This window comes from Thunnus albacares, chromosome 4 (genome assembly GCF_914725855.1).
Source record: "Thunnus albacares chromosome 4, fThuAlb1.1, whole genome shotgun sequence".
NCBI classification, from domain to species: Eukaryota; Metazoa; Chordata; class Actinopteri; order Scombriformes; family Scombridae; genus Thunnus; species Thunnus albacares.
The window spans coordinates 26,525,929-26,546,440 of NC_058109.1; the positions used below are offsets into that span (position 1 = coordinate 26,525,929).

Genomic DNA, 20,512 nt, shown 5'->3' on the forward strand with positions numbered 1-20,512 from the left:
AAGAAAATTGGTGTTTTTATTACCTGCTAACACGCTTCACTCAGCCAGCAGCAGACAAGGTGGTCACGTGATTTACGCTGCCGCGGTGGATGCTCCGCTCTCCTCTCCGGGTCACAACTTCCACACATCCAACGCTCACTATCAAACACGCATCCTTTACAACTGTACGTTAAATTCATCAGTTTATATATTGTTTGTTCCATATTGTGCTTTATGTAGATGTACGTTAGTGCATGATTTCTTTATTATCAATAGTGCAGACTGGTCTACCAGTGACACCATATGGTTTGATATCACTAATGGCAACATCTAAATAAGCAGTGACCCGTTTTAATACAATACTTTACAGAAGTTGAATGATCAATGAGCATGAAAAAGGGGAAACATTACATCAATATACGTTTAATTTTTATTATTTACTCTTTTTATAGATTTAATAGCTTGTTTTTTTTTCAGATGTTTATATCTTACAATATCCTCAGATTCAGTCATTTGTAAAAACATTCATGAGGCGTGTATAAAAAAACAGGGCATCACCAAGTAGACACATCAATCCACACACTTCCTCAGACATATACATAAAAATGTATGCAATTGTCCCTATGTATTTTACACATACATATACACATTTATATATAAAATACACTTTAAAAGTGTTGGTTATTTGATCAATTCGTGGTCGTAATTGGGGTTTCTCTTTTCAATCTGTCATTATCATGAAAACTGGAGAAAAGTTCCATGTAGAAAAGGAAAACTATGATCGCCTATGGCAGTCTTTCACAGAAAGACTTCAGAGAGGCAAAAAAAACCAAAACAAAAACGTAACTCAAGCCTACCCTGCCTCTACCAAACAAGGAAAAGAGCAGAATCACTCACTCCTTGATACAAAAAGAGGAAAAAAAGAAAGTTCTACAACTGTGACAACAAGTGTATGTGCCTGCAGCATCTAACTTCAGGGTAGAGTCCAAAAAATTTCGTTAGTTCTCCTTGCATCCTTCTTGGTGGATGGTTGGCAAGATCAAAGTGAGCTACCACAGATCTTCTCCTCAGTCCCTGTGGAAGAGTCCCAGAATCACAGGGATGATTGAACCCAGTTAATCTATGAATCATCATATTTGAGAACTTGCTACCAAAACTCAAAATCTTGGGCTAAATTCTCTAGTAACACCACAACACTTACAGATCAGGATTTGAACACAAATCTGCTGAAAGCATTCTGGTCAAAGAGAACGAGAACATAAACAAAGGACAAAGACAATACATCCTTCAAAAAAAAAAAAAAAAAACAGATATTAACACCCCTGACCATTTGAAAAAGGGTGACAGAGAAAGGGGAAAATAAATACACATAAAGCAAATTAGAATATCAGCAGGGGGTATGCCTGTCAAATCACACAGTGTCAAAAAAATAAAATACGCATTTGTTGGGATTAATAGCAGAACAACAACACTGCATTTAGCAATCTTAATGTTTCTCCTTTACATCATCTCAATATGAACACAAAGTCCTGTTTCGATTGGGCAGGCTGTCTTCTTCGTTTTACTTCTGACGGGAGAAGAAAGAAGTTCTTTGTGATTGTTGTGGGACAGGACGGGCTGTTCCAACCAGTAAATATTCTCTATCAAATGTCAAACTCCACTCCGGTTCAGTCCTTCAAAATTAATTGTCTCTTCAGTCCTTCTTCCTCTCTCCCTCTCTTTTTTTTTTATTTATTTTATTGCCGTCCATTTCAGTGAGAGAATGAAAAGGAACTTTTGGGAGAAAATTCCACAAGCATTTCACAAAGACACCGTCATTTATCACAGAAGAAGCAGCGGAAACACTATCCTTACATACAAAAACAAGCCAGCAAAAGACCATAGCCTAATCCCTGCGAGTGGTATGTCATTGTTTAAAATGAGCGCCTGTATAACTTTATAAACTGTTCTGAGTTCCTCAGTGGCAGACTTCGCTTCGAGTAGCTTAGGTGGAAGGAGCAAAGGAATAACTGGAGGAGAATGGATAGTGTAATGTGGACACAGAAACACAACGACAATATTCAAAGCTGTGATACGGTGAGGGCAAGATCATGCTCCTGAGTCCACGTGTGAGCAAAATGCAAAACAGAGAGACACCAAAGACTGTGATGTCAATGGACTTGAAGAGGGAGAGGGATGGAGGGACTGGTTAAATAAAAATCTGGACGAGGATGTAGTGACAGAGCGATGGAGGGGGACGAAGAGGCTAGCTCCACAGTCCTGCGTAGTTGCCGTGCAGGCCAGAACAGAGAGGTCCACCTGCTACGAACAGCTTGGTGCCGGAGTCGTCATAGCAGTGGGTGTACACCGCGTTGGGGAAGGAATGAATGTCTGAGAAGTAACTCCTCCACGTCTCATCATGATTCTAAAGGCAACACAGAGAGTTGAAGATCAGGAAGAGAAGGAGAAAAGAAGGAGGGAGATATAACTATGCAAGTAATATATAACTACAATATTACATTTGTATCACATACGTTTCAGTTTAGCACCTTATCTTTCAATAAAACAGAAGTTTAATGTATACAAATAAACAAAAAGATTATGTACCAGCCAGCCTTTCCCTGTAGTGAGCTTGAGGATGCCATCTCCTGGGCACTTCCGGTAACCCCCAGCTGGATTCAAAGGGTTCTCCAAGAATCTCTGGGCCCGGATGTCGTAGAAGAGGAGGGAACCTTGGCCAGTACCCACTGTCACAATGTGCTCATAGAAACTCACTGAACGGATCCCTGCACAGACAGACATGCGTTTTGTTAATATTAAGAGCAGAGTAAACAAGAGGTAAACATCAACCTTCCCCCCCGCTTGTTTGTGCTTAACTTAGACAAGACAACCACAGAAACTAGTGAGGTTTCCAACTTGAGTTTCCTGAATTAACCACCTCTTCAGCAGCAGAGAGCAGACAGATCAATGAAGAAACAGAAAGAACAAAGAAACAGTATTGGAGCAGCATCAGCTTAAAATTCTGATTATCCGGTCTGGCACAATAAACTATCTATATGTTGCTAAGCATTTCCTCTTTTTTAAGCATAAACACCGGTCCATTTAGCTGTGTGATGAGATTATACTAGGTGGACAGCGGCAGTCTGTGATGTACAGGCCGGTAGGATCGGCAGTAGCTGGGAGCTGTAGCGCCTCGCTGCCAGCAGTTCAAAACAAGAAACAGTGATGTTGCCAGTCAGCAGCTGCTTGCTGTCTGAAAGCACCGTAACACTATAGATAGCTGCCGACACAGCACTGATGCATGATGTTCTGTGCCAGCCATCTTCCTGATACTGGAATATAAACAAAGTATGGTACGAGATGTGGTGACGGGGGAGGCCAGGAGTTGGACTACCCTATCAAAGGCCATGCTGCTGAATGCACCGAGTGACATCGACTGACAGCATCAGTGAGGATGGCCTACGATATCATCCCTATATACTGTATGGTCATTTCTAAACCAGAAACCACGGGTTGATGGACGCTTGCTCGTTTAGGAACATGTATTTAAGAATACAAGATGGCATCCTACAGGTTGAGACACACGGTTTATGTAGTGGTAGTTTAGGAAGGTCAGTTGCCTTCTGCTTCTGCTATTAGCTTCTTTTACAGAAGAAGTTTACGGATCACTCACCGCTTCCTCTCTCTCTGGAATTGACAGACTTTATGCTGTGTGTAGGCTGCCGTGGATCCAGAAAAGAGACGTGGGCCTGAGAACCAACAGCGTACACTGACCAGTCCTGTCCATATGCCAGACACACATTCTCTTTGCAGTGAGGCAGCTTGGTGGACAGCAGCTGGAGGGAAGCAACACAGTGTATTAAATGAGAACCAAGTAAGGATTTTAGCTTTAACACTGACAGTGTAGTACAATCCTGATGTTTGAACGATTGAGAGTATCAAGTTTTAGCTTAGTACAGTATATAATTAAAGGACATATTACACTGAACTAGTATTGAAAAGTTACTACTGATTTGTGATATAGTATTATTTACCTTGCACAAGTTGTGCTCAGCTTTCCAGAGGTGGAAATAGCCATCCAAGGACACAGCACCCAGCTCCTGAAAAAAAAAAAAAGGGAACATAACAGATGCTGAGGTGTGTGGAAGCAGATGTATAAAGAGACAGCAGACACTGCATATCATATCAGAAGAAAAAAAAAAAAAAGGTTCCACAATGTACATTTTATGTTTTTAGAATCAAACACTCTCACTGACAAAGTCATTGTTAATCGTAGTCAATTTCTCCATTCAGAGAAGTGATCTCCTTATCCTCACAGATTACTCATTGACTAATATTTAACCCTCATAAATATTTCAGTCGTTATAAATAAGCAATTAGACAAATTATCTCTCTCTTGTATCCTAACAGTAAATTTAGATCTGTAAGAACAACACAGTCAAATGATTTCTCAACAGCTGCGTCAAGGTGAACTTTACCTTATGGTTGTTGTTGAAGGCCAGAGCACGGACTTTGCAGTTGTATGGGTTGGTGTACTCCTTGGGGATGTCCTTGAGGGCACGGTGGGAGATGTGGGCGTAGGAGGGTACTACCTGCTCACTCTGACTCCGCTCTGCCTGGCTCATCACGTCCTCTGTCACCTCCCACAGGCCCATGGAGCCATCTCTAGACCCTAGAAATATAAATAAGACATATCTAGATTAGTTATTTATCTCTAATTGCATTAAAAATGTGTTCTGCCTCACAGTTTCGGACAGCAGTGTTCATTCATACACCTTAGCTGATACAAACAACTCACCTGAAACTGCCATATTGTCACTGATCCACGCTATGGAGAAGATCCAGTCGTTGTGGCCATCCTAAAAAACAAATCACTATAATGTAAAAGCAAAATACAACCTTGAGTGCTTCAGCTCGACAAGCTGCAAAGCCAATGATACACAGTGGCTGGGCAATACTATCAAATTCATATCATGGAAATTACAGAATTTTATTTCAGATGGAAATTAGCTACCAGCTAAATCTGGTACAATACGTTTCTTCTCCTTATGTGAGATTTATGTTTTTTGTACATGGTCCCTGACAAATAATCACCCAAATTACATGGTTTAGCTCCTCTTCAATGTTAACAAGATAGTGGCGGTAAGGAGATGGAGAGCAGCTGCCACACTAGAGAACATGTATAGTTACTGTATTTGCTGCTCCAATCAGAGTTGAAAGAACCCACAGCAAGGGGAAACAATACAGGAGCTGATTTTACAAACAAAATGGACAGTTCAATATAGTTTGAAAGAATTACATCAACACAAGTTATGGTGGACCATCCATTACTGGATGTCTAAATTCAAACAGATGCAAACCACTTACATCTCCAACACAAACAGGGTCCAATGTGGGCAGCTGGTAGATGGCCAGGCTGTTGGGGTTGTCTCCTCCGGTGGCTAGCAGTGTTCTGGAGGGGTTGAGCTCAATGGCGTGGATCCCACAGCCCTGCTGGTCCAGCCGGGAACGAGAGCCTGCTGTGGGGTGGTAATGCCGCCCTGCCACCACCGCACCCTGCCCCCCAGAGCCTCCACCACGACACTCCCTGTCCTTCAGCATGGGAATACGCGTTATCTGCCCAGTCAGGACATCGGCTACAAAAAGCTGCAGATAAAGGAAGAAAAGACATCTGGTTATCCCAACGTGCTTGGGAGTTAAACCAAAGAAAAGTCCTGAGCCAGAACTAAACACATAAATGTTGTTGTGTGTCCAGTGATCTGATTGAAATATCAGGGCAGATCTAAGAAACAAAATCATGTTAAAATTAGTTACTGAGTGAACGCATGATAGAAAGTTTAACATGGCACTTTCCTGGAAATGCTAGTGCATAATTCATATTAGTTTGCATTTCTTATCAAAACAATAAACCAAAGCAGCTGTGTATATGAAAAACTGTGGACACCTATTGGATGGTGGATTTTTTTATTTACTTTTTTTGTCCCAATAAATGATGATTGCCACTGTCTTGAAGGTACAACCATGCTTGGCTTATGAACAAGATGTGAACACACTAAACTTCACTTGAGGCAGTAACTCATGCTCAACTCGGTTTGGGCAAACCACCTATTTTGGACCAAAATGGAGTAACATGGCCTCACATTTGGAATTGTTGAGCCTCAGCCATCCTGAGTTCACCCCTTATCAGCACCTAGAAATTCTGTCATGATCTCAGCCTTTTTCCCCCAAACACAATGCTCTACATTTGGTTCACTCACTGACCTGAGTTTTCCACAATGTTTTATGGTGGAATTGGACCATCTTGCCTGAAATAAAGTGAGCCTCCACTAAGGTCAGAATATATGATATGATATTATTTATTTATGGATCACAGATATAGAAATCAAGAGGGATACCATGTTAAAATGAAAACATTTATTTGAAACATGGTCCCAAGATGTAAAAGACAAACACAAGACACACCACTAAACGATAAAATCCTGAAATCCAAAATCAGAATAAATGAATAATAAAATTTCAAAAATACATTTTTAAAACCGCCCACATGAAAACACCTATGTACAACAGGGACAATTTGATGGCTGCAGTATAAATGTCATTGAAAATCTCTTCATTAATCTGTAACCCTATTCCATAAATAAGTCTTTGCTTAACTCCTGTAAGACTCACTCCTTTTTAACAGCTGGTTGTGCGAAAGAAGTAAAGTAATATTGTACATATGATGCAGCTTCTGTTGTTCTTCCCTGAGCTCAGCTGTAACTGGCAGCAGTCCTACCCTCTGAAATCATTGCCAAACATGAGTTTGAGGGAACACTTAATAAATGCAGAATAATATTATTTTACATCACCTGCAGTTTGTTCCCAAATTTAGTATTTAAACCATCATACCAAGCAGAACAGGCATAATCAATATGCCCCTGTATCAATGATAACACTGCAAGTTCCTTAACATAAAAGTCAAAAAGCCTTGTTATGAAATAAGGACGTTGGTTTGCGGGCACTCTTAGATAATATTTTAGAAACAACATATTCACAGTAGAGTGACTGGTCAAGCATTTTACTCGTAAATATGAGACCCATGTCTAAGACACAATATCCTTCTTTCTGTTGCAAAAGATTTTCAGTTAGTTCTTGACAACTTCAACTTGGTTTTATTCAAATGTACTGAAAGCTAGTTATTATATATAATGAAATATATTATTAGTCTTCTTTAAGCTTTAAGCTTCTGCAAAGGCTACCTGAGAATATATCACCTCCTCTAACAAATTTCCTTGGGTAAACCCTGCTGACTTTTGTTTTACGTTTTGTTTCACTGAATCTAAACAAGAAAGTCTGACAGCTAATTCAGCTCTGTTATCTGCAATCTGGTTATGGTGTTTATATGACAGCTGCCATAATCTAAGAATTGCTTTTCTTTGTTTATTATCAATCACTTACTGATTAAGTGATAGTACTCTCTGATTAACACCAAGTCTTGGCCTTGGAATATATAGGAATGCTTAAGCAATAAATGCAGGTTAGTAGCAAAAGAACATCTTACCGTGTTGCACTTGGTCCCGCATACCACCTGCCGGTGGTTGAGCCATTGTGAAGCGAACACCTTGTTAAGTCGCCCCAGAGAGAACTCCCTCTCCTTGAGGATGCCAGGGAGCCTGCCGGCAGCAAAGCCCCGCAGGCTCCGCTGGAGCCGCAACTCATGCTGCTGTTGAGGTCTGAACTCCCGCCCCCGAAGGGCACATACCACTGAGCGCCGACTGCACCACCACTGCTGGGCATGACGTGATGAACATGAAACACGGCTCCGCTTGTGTGGTGCCTGACACCAGCCCAGCTGAGGAAAGAGAAAAAAGGATTTATAGATAATCAATAATTATGTTTTACATACAAATGTGGGGAAGCCTGCAATGACGTTAATGAATGATAAATAAGATCTATTTGTGTCACATCTTTTTCAGCTTTCTTAATCCCTTTTTTGATACCACTCCCTCATTGGCACAGATTTAAGAGCAATAGTGGCTCATAGGAGTACTACAGCAAAATCACACTCTGAATTTGATACATCTTGCTCAGGTAGGCCAGTATTATTGGCTGTCTACAATGGAGGTGAAGTCTACACCTATTGTTAGTCATTATACCTCATAAAACCTCTCTAGGTACTGACTGCATTATCACTTGTCATGAACACAATAAAAATCTCTTTCACACACACAAACACACAAGGATGAGTCACATCACACACACCAGGCGCATTCTTTGTCAGTCAATACATTTAATCTTTGCAGCAGTGAGTGGTTTGTTGAGACTTCTATGGGCAAATAAAATAAAATTTGGTCTGTACAGTTAAATTAAATAAGTTCTCCTATTCACAACTCAAAATGGACAACCTCAGTTCACAGCACCAGTTTTAAAAATGACATTTCAGTTTATGCTGTTGGTTAATTATTTTGATTTGGTTTGTTTTGACATTTCAGTGCACAATAAAAACTAATTCACTATTATTGTAAAAGAACTGCAATCTGTGAAAATGCCAAGATATTTTTTATGGGACTCTTTACAAATGAAAGAGGTCACTGCCAGAAAAGCTAGTCTTATAATCAAAAGACATCATCAGATGGGTGACTTTTCATTAATTTAAAAGCTGCTAAAACAATGCTGAGCACACGGGAAACTTTCAGGGATCCATGAAGAGCAACAGTATTCCCTACTAACAGAAGTATACACAAGTGGCTAAATGTAGTTGTGTGATTTATCTAGTAATTTAAATAAAACATTGAAAACTATCACTTTAAGTGTATATTTTGTTGTAACACTTAATTACTCGCACAGACACTGGCAGAGGCATCTGAATTTAGATCACAGAAAAATTTGAAACATTACTGTTGATTTTTAACCTGGCAAAATTAGTCATACCCATTATATGTGGTGTAACATATTGACATAAACACACATATAGTATTTATATGCTCAGGGTCTTAAAGGAATCAGTGCTGCTAGCTGTTTTTTGATTTTTTTTTTTTTCAAGTAGTCTTAGATGGTTTTTGTCTGGTGTGAGTGATTAATAGACTGAATTAGTTAATATGGATGTGGTTTAGTTTTACCTGTGAATAATGGTGGCCCCTCAGGCCCGAGACATGCCTTGACACAGTTGACATACAATGCAGTAAAAGCAGATCTTACAATAATTTTTAAAACAAAGATCTGCCACCAGTATGTCAAAGCATATTTTATGGTGTCACAACTGGGTTCAGTCGTGATGTTAAGGACCGACTGGATAGGCAAAGATATTCGTGCTGATGAGGAATATTATTTGTCTGTCAATTCATCAAAGGTTAATTTCATTGTTTTGGGCCAGCCGATCTACGGTTAGTCTGAATGTAAGTTAACTAGCGCTAACTGATATTAACGTTTTAGCTGACGTTGACGTTAGCTACAGCTATGCCTAATAAATGTTTACTTTAAGGAAAACAGAAAAGAAAGATTAACACTACTCTGCATGGTGACTGTGGGTGACAAGTGATTACCCCAACCGAACAACTGACTGTCAGTGTTAAGTATTGAAGGCAAAGATACTAAATTGTAATTACAATTAAATAATAGCCCTAATAAGATTAGGTTTGCTAGACCTTTGGCTAACGTTAGCTGTCGTATTGATAACGGACTGCCGTTGGCTAACGTCATGCTAACATTAGCTGGTACTGACTTTTTAATGCGAACACATTGTATTATTATTTAAACAAGGCAAAAACTGTGTTTGCTTGGCGATATAATGTAGTTGTTAATGTGTTAAAATGTCATCAATATTATCCCTCTGACATCGCTTAATTCAGCTAAACCAGGCTAAGTTAGCCCCGTGCTAGTTAGCATGCTAACATAACTGACTGGTTAGCACCGGGTTTCCGCCTACCTGTTGTTGGTCCTTGGGCTCTCCTGCCTTCCTTTTCCTGCTAACTGTTTTTCTCGCCATAGTCTGACACACACAGTTCCCTCACCCACATGGAGGGTAAAACTGACGCTGGACACTGGATCATATAATGGCGATATGCTATTTTGTTCCTTGGCCCTAGCTGGCAGCGTCCGACGACGAGGAAGGGCGATCACATACGGGAGAGGTCGGTTGGTCGCAGGCTAAGATTATTGCCGAATTACTATCGTTAGCTTGCCTCCTAGCCTCCAAAAACAATACTACACTCAGGCCGTACAACCTATTAGGTTTGACAGAGTCGCTAGCTAAAACCAGAGGGTTCACACACTCTTTTTTCCTAGCGAGTCGCGTCAGCAACGGCGAAAGCATTGAGCAGCGCGCAGCCGCACTCAAATTAAACATCAACAAAAACAAGGTCGTACGTGAACTCGAGCGTCATTGCGTGCTCGTTCACGTCAACTGCGTCAGACCATATCAGATGATTTAGATTTCTCTGTTTTGAGAACATATTATGATTTTGCAAAATTAATGGTAAAACAGACCTGTTTCTGACTTCACATCTTATTCTGTTCACATATATGCACGTTTGTTATGTATGAATGTGAATTCAATCAACATTTATTTTTTAAATTGATTTTTAGGAAATATATGTACTTATATTTTCCCCCACAGAACCAGAAAAATATAAAAACGTATGTGCTCCCTTCAAAGTGTTTTAATATATGATTGTCTGAGTCACAAATATAATTATTAATTAATTATTTTATTGGGATGTGTTTTGTGTCTATTATGTAGGTCACATACTGTACCCTGGCATGGCTATAATTTTTATTTTGAGTATTTCTTAAATACCAGCATTAAGGACTTCCTAGTAGCCACCTTGATTTTTTTAGGTTATAGGAAAGCAATCATATGTTTTATTATTTTGGGCACTACCTCCAGTAGGATCTTAATTTGAAACAGTCAACAATAAAATCTTCTCAGTGTATTTACTCTGGTGGGATCAGGCAGGACATATATGGCCTCTATTTTCTTGCATATTAGTCTTTTTTTCTGCTGACTAGGCTGCTGGCAGTTGGACGTTTCCAGTTGCCACTGACAATACCTGGATGGACAATCATCCATTTGTATTGTTGCCATCTTGTCAACTGAACAAACAGAATAAAAATGCAGTGTATTTGCTGTGGAAGACAGAAAAGGAGGAGCAGGAGAGTTGAGCTTCCTCACCAGCTTTATGTCAACACATTTAATCTGTTGTGATCATACTTGAGAAAATGACCATTATAAAATTAAGCTCAAAAAGCAACACCAGCAACAATCAACAGTCTCACCACTGAAAAGATGTAGACATTTAATCATGTGGAACTTCCAAATCATTCAAGGGGAAATTGGACATTTTGCAAATCACATTTCAAGAGCCTGGGAAAGAACACTCAGCTCACCCACCGTTTAATATACTATTAAGATTAGATTCATTAGAGCCCTGTGTTCCATTATGTGATGACTTAGAAGAGGTTCTGATGTACAAACCCTTAAACTTGATCCCCCAAATAAGCTAGTTGCATTTAATCCCCACACAACTAGATCATCACAGAAATGGGAGGAGGAATTGATGGAGAAGGTCCAGAACCACCTATACTGCATTCATGCCAATTTGTGTGGCTGTTGGAGGAGCGGTAAGTGGACATCAGCTTGCTTTATGCATGATAAAGGAAACCATGCACAAGTTATGTATGGAGACAATAATACCACTTATGTGTCTGTAAGGTAAAAGTACTTTTTACCTCTTTTTATCACAGTAAATCAAGAAGAAAGGCAATTAAAAAACAGAACTAGAGCAAAACACATTTGTCTATCATAATGTGAACCACATATCAGACTTAAAATATTGGCTGAAGTGTGGATACTAGGTCAAACATCTCACCTTGCTCATATTTTAAATGCCTACAGCGAATGTGCAAGCAAACTGTACTAATAGCACAACAGAACTGCTAAAATTGGACTGAAGGACAGATTTATAATGTGTGTCACTTGAGGAAACACTAGGATGTGTATTGGGGATGCTCTCTAACCACAAAGAAAAGGAGAAAGCCACCAATTTGAACTGTCCAGTTGATACTGTATATTCTGCAGACTAATATTTTCTATCAAACAAGTGAAATATGATCTGCTTTGGCAACAAAATGCACTATGAAAACATTTGTCAAACTAAAACAGACTGGTGATTAGAAATGTTCTCTTTGTATTTGTGGAACAGAGGATTAAGTATTAGATCTGCACAAGGAAAGTAACAAGTTCTCAAATTTCGCTAACTTTAAGCCCTTTATCTGTTACCATGCATCTTACAATCCCCATCAATTCTACAGAGGTCAAGATTATGGAAGTTTCTGCCATATTTGCCCTTTGGTGCAACTGAGCAGACATGCTTCGTAAACATACATAGCATTTAACTCAAGAGACCCAGCAACACATACTATAAAAATAAAAGGATCTTGGTCATCTTTTAAACAAATAGCAAATCACCCAACTGGAAAATGCTTTTAACATGTGGAGACTAAACCTTTTTTTTTTTACTTTTCATTTAAGACAGCAGAGATGCCAACAAACCTCAAAATAAAGATGAACACTCACTTCTTATTCCATGTGAGAGAAAAAAATACATACAGACAAGTCAACAACCTAAAGTCATGTTTGATTAGATTTTGTGGCATGAAGTCCAATGACAGAGCAAATGATAGAAATCACTGAAATCAAACCTTTCCATCCAAATTTCCAGCAAGGCTTGAGGACCATTCCTTATCTCCCAACAATTACTGTGGCTCAAAGTGCCAGTCAACAGTCACACAATATGAAATGTCTCTATTGCACTGTGATGTGGCTGAAAAAGACAACCATACACTTACTTTTTTTTTTTTTAACCACTCACCCTTTTCCAGTCTGCAAACAGAAGTCCATGACAGTTAAAAGTGTCACTTTTGTAAGTTAACATATCTTACATTATCATATCAAACTCTACATTTTTTAAATGAAAGTGTCAGTGTACTATTTTAAATAAGTTGATAATTAAGAAACGTGTGTGTGCACGCCTGTGCAGTATGTGACACGTCTGTGTCAGCGGGGTATAGGATATTTCTTATATATTTCCTACAGGGGGACTTCCCCCATCTCTCCCCCCTTCTTTAGCAGGTGATTCCAGTGCAGGTTGAAGAGCGTACTGGGGCAGTAGTATCTCTTATGTTCTGAGTTATAATGACAAAGGAGCTATTATGCAATTTCTAAAACAGAAAGCAAAGAGATGGAAATCTTTACACTGACATGAAAAAGTGCCCAAATGAACAGAAAAAGACATGAATGAATGAATGAATGAATGAATGAATGCATGAATGACTGAATGAATGAACGAAAGCATTAAACAGCACAGAACCAGGTGCAGGGCACCAGCACAAAGAGGGCACTTCTTGAGGGTCAGTTCTCTGTCTGGTGACGGTGCCTTTGTTTGTTTTTTCCTCTCTTTTTATACTTCTGATGTTTGCTGATGTTTCAAGGCCACTGTCCCCTCCACCATGTACCAGGTCTGCATTGAGCAGTGGAAGATGGCAGCTTAGTTGTTAAGGAGTTTCAGGAGTTCAAACTTGTTTTTCTGTGATGCACAAACACATCACCAGCTCCTCTCCATTCGGTCCTGCAGCTTGGCCCGCAGTGAGATAAGCACTTCCAAGTGGAAGCAAATCAAAATGGTATCAAAAGCGCCGCTGCCCAATTCTTCCAGCTCTTCTTTCCCAGCTCAGTCATTCCTCACATTTTTGAATACCCCAGCAGAACCAAATCCTGGAATCTAACCCCAGGATTTATTAGGGAAAAAAAACACCACCATGAAGTATTGTTACACTTTGACCCCTCCACTCTAGGCACATAGTCTTTAAGAAGTGCTGAGACACAATACGTTTTAGCACAGAGAGAAATATAAGTGTCTCCCAGCTGTCCCTTCCACAGCCGAGGCAAGGGCAGGGCATGGTGTGATAGGGTAGGCAGAAGGAAAGGGGCTGTGTTGGGTGGTAGCGGGAGGCAAGCCCTTGGCTGGGCTTTGGTTGACTGGTTAGCTTGGCTCAGCTTGCTGCGGCACGAGCCATCAGGTCCTCCAGAGCCTTGTCCTGGTCATTGTTGTGGACCAGCAACACCTCTTTGATAGCATCCCGCTCAAATCCCATCTCGCCAAATCTCGACATTAGCTGAAGGAACTGCAAGGCCTGGTGAGGACGAGAAAAATGTCAATATGTAATATTACATAACCTATACATTCTGGCTCAGTTACTGAAAGAACAGGTGGTCTTTCTTATTTCAAAGAAAATGTTCTCTAGCTTTCCAGTGATTCGACATATTAACTTAAAAACACAATGTGTGAACTTTTGTTTTTCTTGAAATGTTCTGTTACCTACTGGCCAAAAGTACAAACCTTTTCCTCTGAGCATTGGTACATCTCTAAACATTCCTCCACTGCACTTGCATCAAAGCCCCGCTCACACAGACGTCCATGGACAAACAGATAATCCAGTACCTTAGACAAACAATAAGCACGTTTATTATGTCTCTGCTTTGATCACATTGTTACTGAAGCTTAAATTACATTGAGTTACACAAATAACAAAAGGCCAATGGGATGTGGCTAGTTTTATTTTGAGAAAATAAAGGAGGTTAGATTGTGATAGGAATTACCTAATAACAATCTATAGGGTTCGTTTATTGCCCTCTTTCTGCTGTATGTGCCCGACATCTTTAGAAGTTATATGCCCAATGCTAGTTCATCATTTAAAACCAGCAGCTACAAATGACATCTGGCATATATCTGAGTCCACATGACCCGTTATGTTGTGTTGTTATTTTATCCCACACGACTTTCACGACAACAACAGACTGTGCGATGTGAATGCAACACTTTATTTTAAGTTAAGGCTATATTTACACATGTACCACATTGATGTTTCAATGAACACAATAACACAAGAACAAAAACACAATGAAAATGTTAACCAAGTCACAGAGAATATACTAGGAATCCAAATTTCTGCGCATTGAGGTGAGAGGGAGTCGCACCTGCTCCACGTTCTGCCCTTGTCTCTGCATGGCCCGTAGGACGCCCTCATAAGAATAACCCATGCCCACAAGGGTTTCCACACACTGCCGCTCACTAGGGGTCATGCTGAGCAGGGCACCGCCACACGGCAGACCAGCAGATCCTGTCCCCGGGTTGACCTAGTGTAGAAACATCAGTGAATGTCAATGAGGTTCAGAGATTCCTTATTTACATTCTCCAGTTTATCTGTATAACTATATCCTTCATAAACTATGCATTCTGTTAGTAGGGTATGCAAAATGTACTCTCATACTTACTGGTTTTGGTGCACCGCTCTTGGTGTTGCTGGGTGGCTTAGGAGCAACAATGACTTGCGTCTTGGGTACAGTTGGCGGACTTCCATTGGGTAGGTTCTGTCGTGCGGCAGGGATGGGTGCAGAGAGTGGTTTGTACCTCACTGGGTCAGAGTCAGAAAGCTTGGGAAAACTAAGAGAGCGGATGTTACAGGGTCGATCATCTGTGTCAAACCCTGCTCTCCCAGGATGCCCAACTCTGTCCATGTCCAGCAAGGAAACCAACCCGTTGGGTTTGTGGGCGAAGCCAGGTTTGGATGATAGGCTGGTGTTGGTGCTGGGAGGAGACGGGCTGTTTCCACGTGACGCTGACCCTGGCTGGGAGACCTCTGGTGGGGATACAGAAGGAGGAGGTTGAGGTTGGGGCTGGCTCTGGAGAATGTTCCTAAGCTCCTCCTTATCGTCCAAAGTTTTGAGCTCCAGCTTGTCAAATGGGTCCTCCTCCCGCTCAAAGTCAGCTAGGTTGAGGCTGTGTGGCTGAGGAGTGCTAGGTTGGGTTTTCCTGGGGCCAAGGCTTGGTGCCGGCAGTGGAGTGAGGATAGCGTTATGTCTCAGTCCCGCCAGGACGGGGTTCAACGCCGGTGGTGGAGGGTCCTGGTCCTCTGCAGCAGACAGGGGTTTCTTCCCTCCACCACCATCAATGTCCTGAGCCTTAGCCAAACATTCCCTGTTCTCTGCTTCCTGCTTGGCTGCTGCCTCTTCTGCTCTGGCCTCTGCTGCTCTGGCCTCAGCCAGTTCAAACCCCCAGCGCACACTACGCTTCTCCAGAGAGAAGTCATACTGAAAGGAAGAATGGGGATGATGGGCAAAGTAAGGAAATAGAGTAAGAGAGAAAAACAGAATTATGAATATAAGAGCCACATGATATTACAACTCCAGCTTAACACAACACAACTTTCTCTGTATGTCACTTACCTGTGTGTCCACCAACAAAGAGCCACAGTCTGGCAGACAGAAGCCAACAGGCAGTCCCACTTTGGCTGGGCAGCGGAACTTTTCATTGATCTTGAAGGGAACGTCATCAAGGTAGCTGATGGGTCCTGAATTAAAATAAAAAGTGAGCATATGCTAGTAGAGCAGACACTGGAACCACAGACACCAGCAGACCATGAACCTACTACTCACACCTCAGTATGGCCAAACAGTGAAACAGGAAAATAGTGTTAAAAATAGCCCCTCACCATTGTTGTATGTATCTGATCCAGACTTCCTCGCAGCCATTTAGAGACTCTGAAAAAAGACATTAGTACATCACTTAGTGAACAGCAGGAGTGCCATGTTTTTTTTAAAATGACAAAGAAAGTTGATGATTATAAGTCATATGTCAATGTGTAAAAACACACCATGATTAAACAGTATGAAAACAGCCAAAGGTAAATTTTTCCAGTCCTGCTTCGCAGTCCTGCGTGTTTGTCATGGTAGTTTCTAATATTTACAGTTTATCTTTCACTGAGCCTAGAATTTGGTCCTACACAACGGTTTAAATCGAAGCATGAAAGCAAAGACACTTTCTCACATGGCAGCGCAAATAGTCCCTTCTATTCAAATTATAATTCTTCACTATTCCATTGGCTTTGCACATTCCGCTGCTTTGAATCTTAAGTCACATAATCCGTTATTTGGTCATGCCGTGCAACAATGCCTGACATTATCAACATAGAGAAGCCACTGTTCTCCCATCTGCTGAACACAGACCTTTGATCTGTGTGCTGGTGTAGACCAATGTTCAGCAGAAAAAGTGATAAATTTGATCCACTTATACAACTGAAAGGGGCTGATTTGTTAGAAAAAGTACTTAAATCAAATGGCTCACGATCAGGTTTCTAGTACTGACTACCCCACTGAAAATCAACACCCTACAATACAGCTCTCTCTCAGCATCAAAAATGAAAATGAATGACTGGGGAAGACATTTGAACATCTAGCAAGCCAAAGAAAGACAAAAACTTTTCTCATGAATTTGTGGGATCAAACTAGTACTAAAAGGAAAGTGGATATTGGTCTTGAACTCACATGACTGCAGCTGGGTTGCTCTGTGTCTGTTGGACATGTAGGTGGTTAACAGGTTACTTACACAATAACCATAAACAGCTGATAATCCAATACTATAATGCTCAGTTTGAAGTGTTTATGTCCCCCAGCTGTCAAAAAATGCTTAATGCAGCTTTAATGCTGATATAATTGAGTGAGACATGACTATAGTCATAGATTCACTTACAGATTAACAGTTTAACCATCATCGTTGTATTAGGAAAGGTTTCACCAAAGAGAGATCAATACTGTGCGGCTAAAATATGGCTATGTGATTTATTATAGTCCACTTGAAGTTATTCTCTAGCACGAAAGGTTCTAAAAGCTTGGACATAAAAATAATGTTATCAGTCTATCCCTTCTAGTAATATTGTTTCATTTAATGCCTTCTGTTGAGAATATAAAATGATTAGCAATAAACGAGTCAGTAATACATTGCAATCTGCTAAACATTTCCAGTACCGGTCATAAAAAGCCCCAGGCTCTCAAATACTCCCTTCAGACAGTGACTCCTGTGTGTGTCAGTCTGAACAGGGTAGAAATGACCAGCAGCACACATGAGGAAATCTACACTTTTAAACACATCTGTGTAAAAATGCAACCAATATACTTCATAGGTCACAGCCTCCTCAGTTTCTCAACAACTAGCCCAAACATATCTCCCATGTGCAAAAAAAATGTAAGAAGGAGGTGGGAACTTATTTTCACTTAATATGGCAATGCCCTGTGATCGCACAATTCTGGCTTTGCACAATCTTGCATATGGAAATTAAATTGACTTTGTTGGGATTCTCCCCTCACAGTATACTCTCATGACCAAACTATTGTTGCTAGCAAGATGATGTGTTTTGTTCCAGTGGATTGAAGACAAGCCCCCAACAGTAACACAGTGGTACAGAGAATTACACAAGGTTTTACCTATGGAAAGCTTCTCTACTACTTTAAAAGGGGAATGACACATATCTGGCAACCAGTTTTAGTTCATTTAGCATATTAAATTTCAGACTTACTACAGAGAGGTGGATTAACCTTCAGAGTGAATCCCATCTCATGAAATTATAGTGAATTGACATTTTACAAATGTCTCTTCTTTCCTATCCTCTTTCTCTGAAAACTAGCGGCCTAATACTGGAATGCAGTAGATCTCTTTTTGTGTTACACAAGTCTTGTAATGTCTGTTGTTACATGGCTGTGATTCTTGATTTAGGTGCTGTCATGATTCTTTTTGGTTTTGTTTGGAGGTTTTGTTTTTCCTTCTTTGTTGGTGTAGGTTTTGTGTGCGTGTTTTGAAAATTATTAAATATATATTTAAAACATTTTTTAAAAATTGCAACCTACTGGCGTGCTACTTAAAATACACTCACATGAAAACTGGACACATCCATTGAAGATTAATCATCAGTCAGCTCTCTGGCTCATCATGTATGAACTGGGAGGCGGGGCAACACATGATCAGGAGCTATCTCATGACGATGTCTTTGACGCTTATTAAGCGTTAACTGATAGGAATTTGGTAGTTGACCTATAATTAGTAGCTTATTAGTAACGTTGTGTAACACCCATTCACCTTAAGTTGCCACTTGAAACTTTCAAACTTTACTCACACTTAGAGTACAGTTAAAATCAAGTTATCTTGTGTTAATATTAAATGTATCAGTGACAACAACACAGTAAGGCTTGTAAAGATAGTGAAAGTCCCCCTCCACTCAGAAAATGTGTTTATTTTCTTGTTCTTACAGTTGTTAAAGCTTCACTGTACAGAATGATGTATATGCAGAGTTTGACACTTAAAGGTTGTTTTCAGATTCATCTGCTGAAAGTGGAATGTTTCTCTGTGTTCACTGAAAATCCAATTTTAAGTGGTGGGCCTACTAGCATGATTGGTGACATCAAACTAGTTTGGAGTCAGTCCTGGTCGAATATTCTTATTCGACCTTCTAACTTACACAAGTGTGTAGCCTCCAGTGCACATACACTGAAAATTGACTTAACAGTGAAGTAGTAGACATCTTTCGTAAAGTAGTTACACATTTGAAATGAAATACATTTGCAGATTCACTGACTGGAATTTTTAATGAGGGAGAAGAAGTAGATGCCATTTTATGGATTTCAACATGGTAATTATACTTTTTTTTTGTAGAAAAACGACATTAGACACACATTATTGTAAATTAGAGTATTTCTGTATGTCTTAATACATGTGTGGATGGGAATTTAGGACTAAATGAGGAGTAGCTTCACGGAAGCTACATGGCTTCTAACTTAAAACGATAACGAAAGGAACTGAATTAACTGTACTTCGTCACATTTACAGACAAGTTAACTTTAAATAGCTAAGCCCCGTCTGTAAGTATGACTCGTAATATCGCCAGCAAATGAACTGAAGCACGACATAATCATTAGCTGGAATCACTTAAGTTATTGATGGCGTTAATTAGCAACAAGCTAAGCTATTACTGTATTTCGTTACTCCTCGCTCACAGCGCTAACAGCCAACGCACAGTGACAGTTTAGATAAGGATTTGGTATTAGTGTGGTATTAAGGTCGAATAAACGGATTCATTAACAGTCACCATCATGTTTTTTAAGGGAGAAAGCTGCCGTACATGCTAACACACTTAGCTTCGGCCTGACTGTAACGTTATGTGTCTGCTGCCACCGCCCTGAAACTAACCTGCGCTAACACACAAACACAGACTCCTCTCACCTGTATCTGCTCCGTCTTCTTCTCTCAAAATCCAAAACGACGTCTCGTCGAGGTGACACTCCAATTTTAAACTAGCCTGCGAACGAGTTTTATTTATACTGAAGTCTCTTTCCTGCTTCAACGTGGGACGCCATCTTGATTTGTCAAGCCTCCTTCCCACTGGTTCCTGTCTGACGTCACTCACCTAGATGACGTCAGAACATCACAAAACTCCAGCTGTGGGAATCAGCAACAAAACTAAAAAAAGAAGACACAAGTTACATCTATTTTATGAGTGTCAGTATACATCAGGATTGTGGAAAAAATAGCATTATTTTTACACTCAAACCAACCATTCAATTAAACTGGAAGCCAATGATGTAATACTATACTATGAAAACAAAAACAAAAAAACAGGAAGTTTATCTGACTGTCAGTTATTAATTTTACTGGGAAAATTTCACATCCATAAATCCAAGTTCCCAAGGTGT

The 20,512-nt window shown here is 40.2% G+C and overlaps 2 protein-coding genes across 3 annotated transcripts; both read right to left on the reverse strand.

Annotated features, from left to right (window-relative positions):
* Positions 1–395: 395 nt before the first annotated feature.
* On the reverse strand, positions 396–10,282 carry dcaf12 (DDB1 and CUL4 associated factor 12). Its single transcript, XM_044348409.1, has 9 exons — positions 9,863–10,282; positions 7,499–7,789; positions 5,326–5,604; positions 4,757–4,817; positions 4,437–4,630; positions 3,993–4,058; positions 3,632–3,794; positions 2,566–2,744; positions 396–2,383 (listed from the first exon to the last, which is right to left on the reverse strand). Exons 1-9 carry the CDS (start codon positions 9,920–9,922, stop codon positions 2,225–2,227), a joined length of 1,452 nt encoding a protein of 483 aa, XP_044204344.1. The 5' UTR covers positions 9,923–10,282; the 3' UTR covers positions 396–2,224.
* A 932-nt stretch (positions 10,283–11,214) lies between these two features.
* ubap1 (ubiquitin associated protein 1) lies at positions 11,215–20,234 on the reverse strand. Of its 2 annotated transcripts, XM_044348994.1 has the most exons (8): positions 20,043–20,219; positions 17,318–17,343; positions 16,486–16,534; positions 16,220–16,344; positions 15,269–16,084; positions 14,972–15,130; positions 14,334–14,435; positions 11,215–14,127 (listed from the first exon to the last, which is right to left on the reverse strand). In XM_044348994.1, the coding sequence occupies exons 3-8, from the start codon at positions 16,523–16,525 to the stop codon at positions 13,987–13,989; spliced, it is 1,383 nt and encodes a 460-aa protein (XP_044204929.1). In that variant the 5' UTR covers positions 16,526–16,534; positions 17,318–17,343; positions 20,043–20,219; the 3' UTR covers positions 11,215–13,986. The 2 variants fall into 2 exon arrangements, with proteins under 2 accessions (XP_044204929.1, XP_044204928.1); XM_044348993.1 differs by lacking the exon at positions 17,318–17,343 and having other exon boundaries at positions 20,043–20,234.
* Between the last annotated feature and the right edge of the window lie 278 nt (positions 20,235–20,512).